General features: G+C 47.8%; 1 protein-coding gene across 1 annotated transcript in view; it reads right to left on the bottom strand.

Moving 5' to 3' along the window:
- adamts18 (ADAM metallopeptidase with thrombospondin type 1 motif, 18) overlaps positions 1–1,075 on the bottom strand; it is a 95,582-nt gene extending 94,507 nt beyond the window's left edge. Inside the window, exons 1-2 of the mRNA XM_060911222.1 lie at positions 980–1,075; positions 339–402 (exon numbers count right to left, since the gene is read on the bottom strand). Of these exons, the coding sequence (XP_060767205.1) occupies positions 339–402; positions 980–1,075 (160 nt within the window). The remainder of the gene's footprint in view (positions 1–338; positions 403–979) is intronic.
- Positions 1,076–1,319: the final 244 nt, after the last annotated feature.

The raw sequence follows: 1,319 nt of genomic DNA, 5'->3' as shown, positions 1-1,319 counted from the left end.
CGTTTCCACTTGACACCCAGCACGTCATCCCATCCGTCTCATTCACCGCCGAAGCCACGTGGACGTGTCGAGGTGTAAAAGCATTACACCTTCAACTTTTACAGACTCTACAAGCCTCTACAAGAAAATTACAGGGTGGGCAAATGCTGAGCAGGTCTGAGCTCAGGAGGGGGGAGGATCCCGACTCTCCCACAACACATGTCACGTAGTTCTGCTGAGGAGACGAATGAATGAAGTGCAGGAACGAACAGAACGCGACAGGGGGTTCCTCAAAGCGAGAACGCAGTAAAAACACGTGCAACATGCAGAAAATAAGGAAAAAAAGACAAAACACTGACCGTGACTGAAGCCACCGGTGGATGAAGCTGAGACTGATGACATGGACAAGCATAGCTGCAGAGTCTGTGAACACACACACACACACATTTGTCTTACTATCCTTCTCAAGACCTTCTTTTGACATCATTGTCAATGCAGATCATTAGTCTTATTAATACATTACAAATAAATTTAACCTTAAACTCAGGACCTGAGGGGGTTTGTTTTTATTTTATTTATTCTTTTATCATTTAAATCTATATAGTTTACAGGAACCACCCAAATGTCAGATAGTCCAGTCCTGCTGGGGAAAGCAGGTCCCCACTAAGATATAAAAACAAACAGAGAGACAGACACAGAGAGAGAGAGAGAGAGAGAGAGAGAGAGAGATGCACTTAGTGAACTCTTAGAAAGAGGTTAAATGTGCCAAATGGATCATGTGTTGGGTTTCAGGAAGCTCTTTACAAGTTACAAGGTTCTGTGAAAAACTTCTGGAACCTTTAACCACCTAAAGAACCTCAGAACCTCTGCAGGACCTTATTTTATGAGACTATCAGAGAGAGCTGGCATGAGCTGCATGTGTAAAATCCAGAGCGGCTCAGGTGATGAAGCTCATCAGTTCCTGGGGATGCAAAGAAAAGAACTGGCGCGTGCCACCTGCCTTCAGAACGCTCCCGAACCACCGCGCGCGCACAGGTGAGGAAACTCCACAGGTAAAGAAGAAGAGGAAGAGAAGGAGATGATGAAGGCAGTCCATGCTCGCTTCTCTCTCTCTCTCTCTCTCTATCTAGCTATCTCTCTATCTGTGCGCTCTGCAGAACGGACAGTAGAACCGGTGCCGGTCCGCGCGCATTGCTGCGGGTTGTGTCTCTCGTGCACAAGACAGGTAGAAGCTCTGTCTCTCTCTCTCTCTCTCTCTCTCTCTCTCTCTCTGTGTGTGTCTCTCTCTCCCCATAGCGCGCAGGGAGGGCCGGTAGTGGGCCGGGTTCGCGCAGGCGATG

The sequence above is a fragment of the Neoarius graeffei genome, chromosome 27 (genome assembly GCF_027579695.1).
Source record: "Neoarius graeffei isolate fNeoGra1 chromosome 27, fNeoGra1.pri, whole genome shotgun sequence".
Taxonomy (NCBI): Eukaryota; Metazoa; Chordata; class Actinopteri; order Siluriformes; family Ariidae; genus Neoarius; species Neoarius graeffei.
Note: the sequence above shows the minus strand (reverse complement) of the source record. Positions and strands in the feature narration are given on the sequence as shown.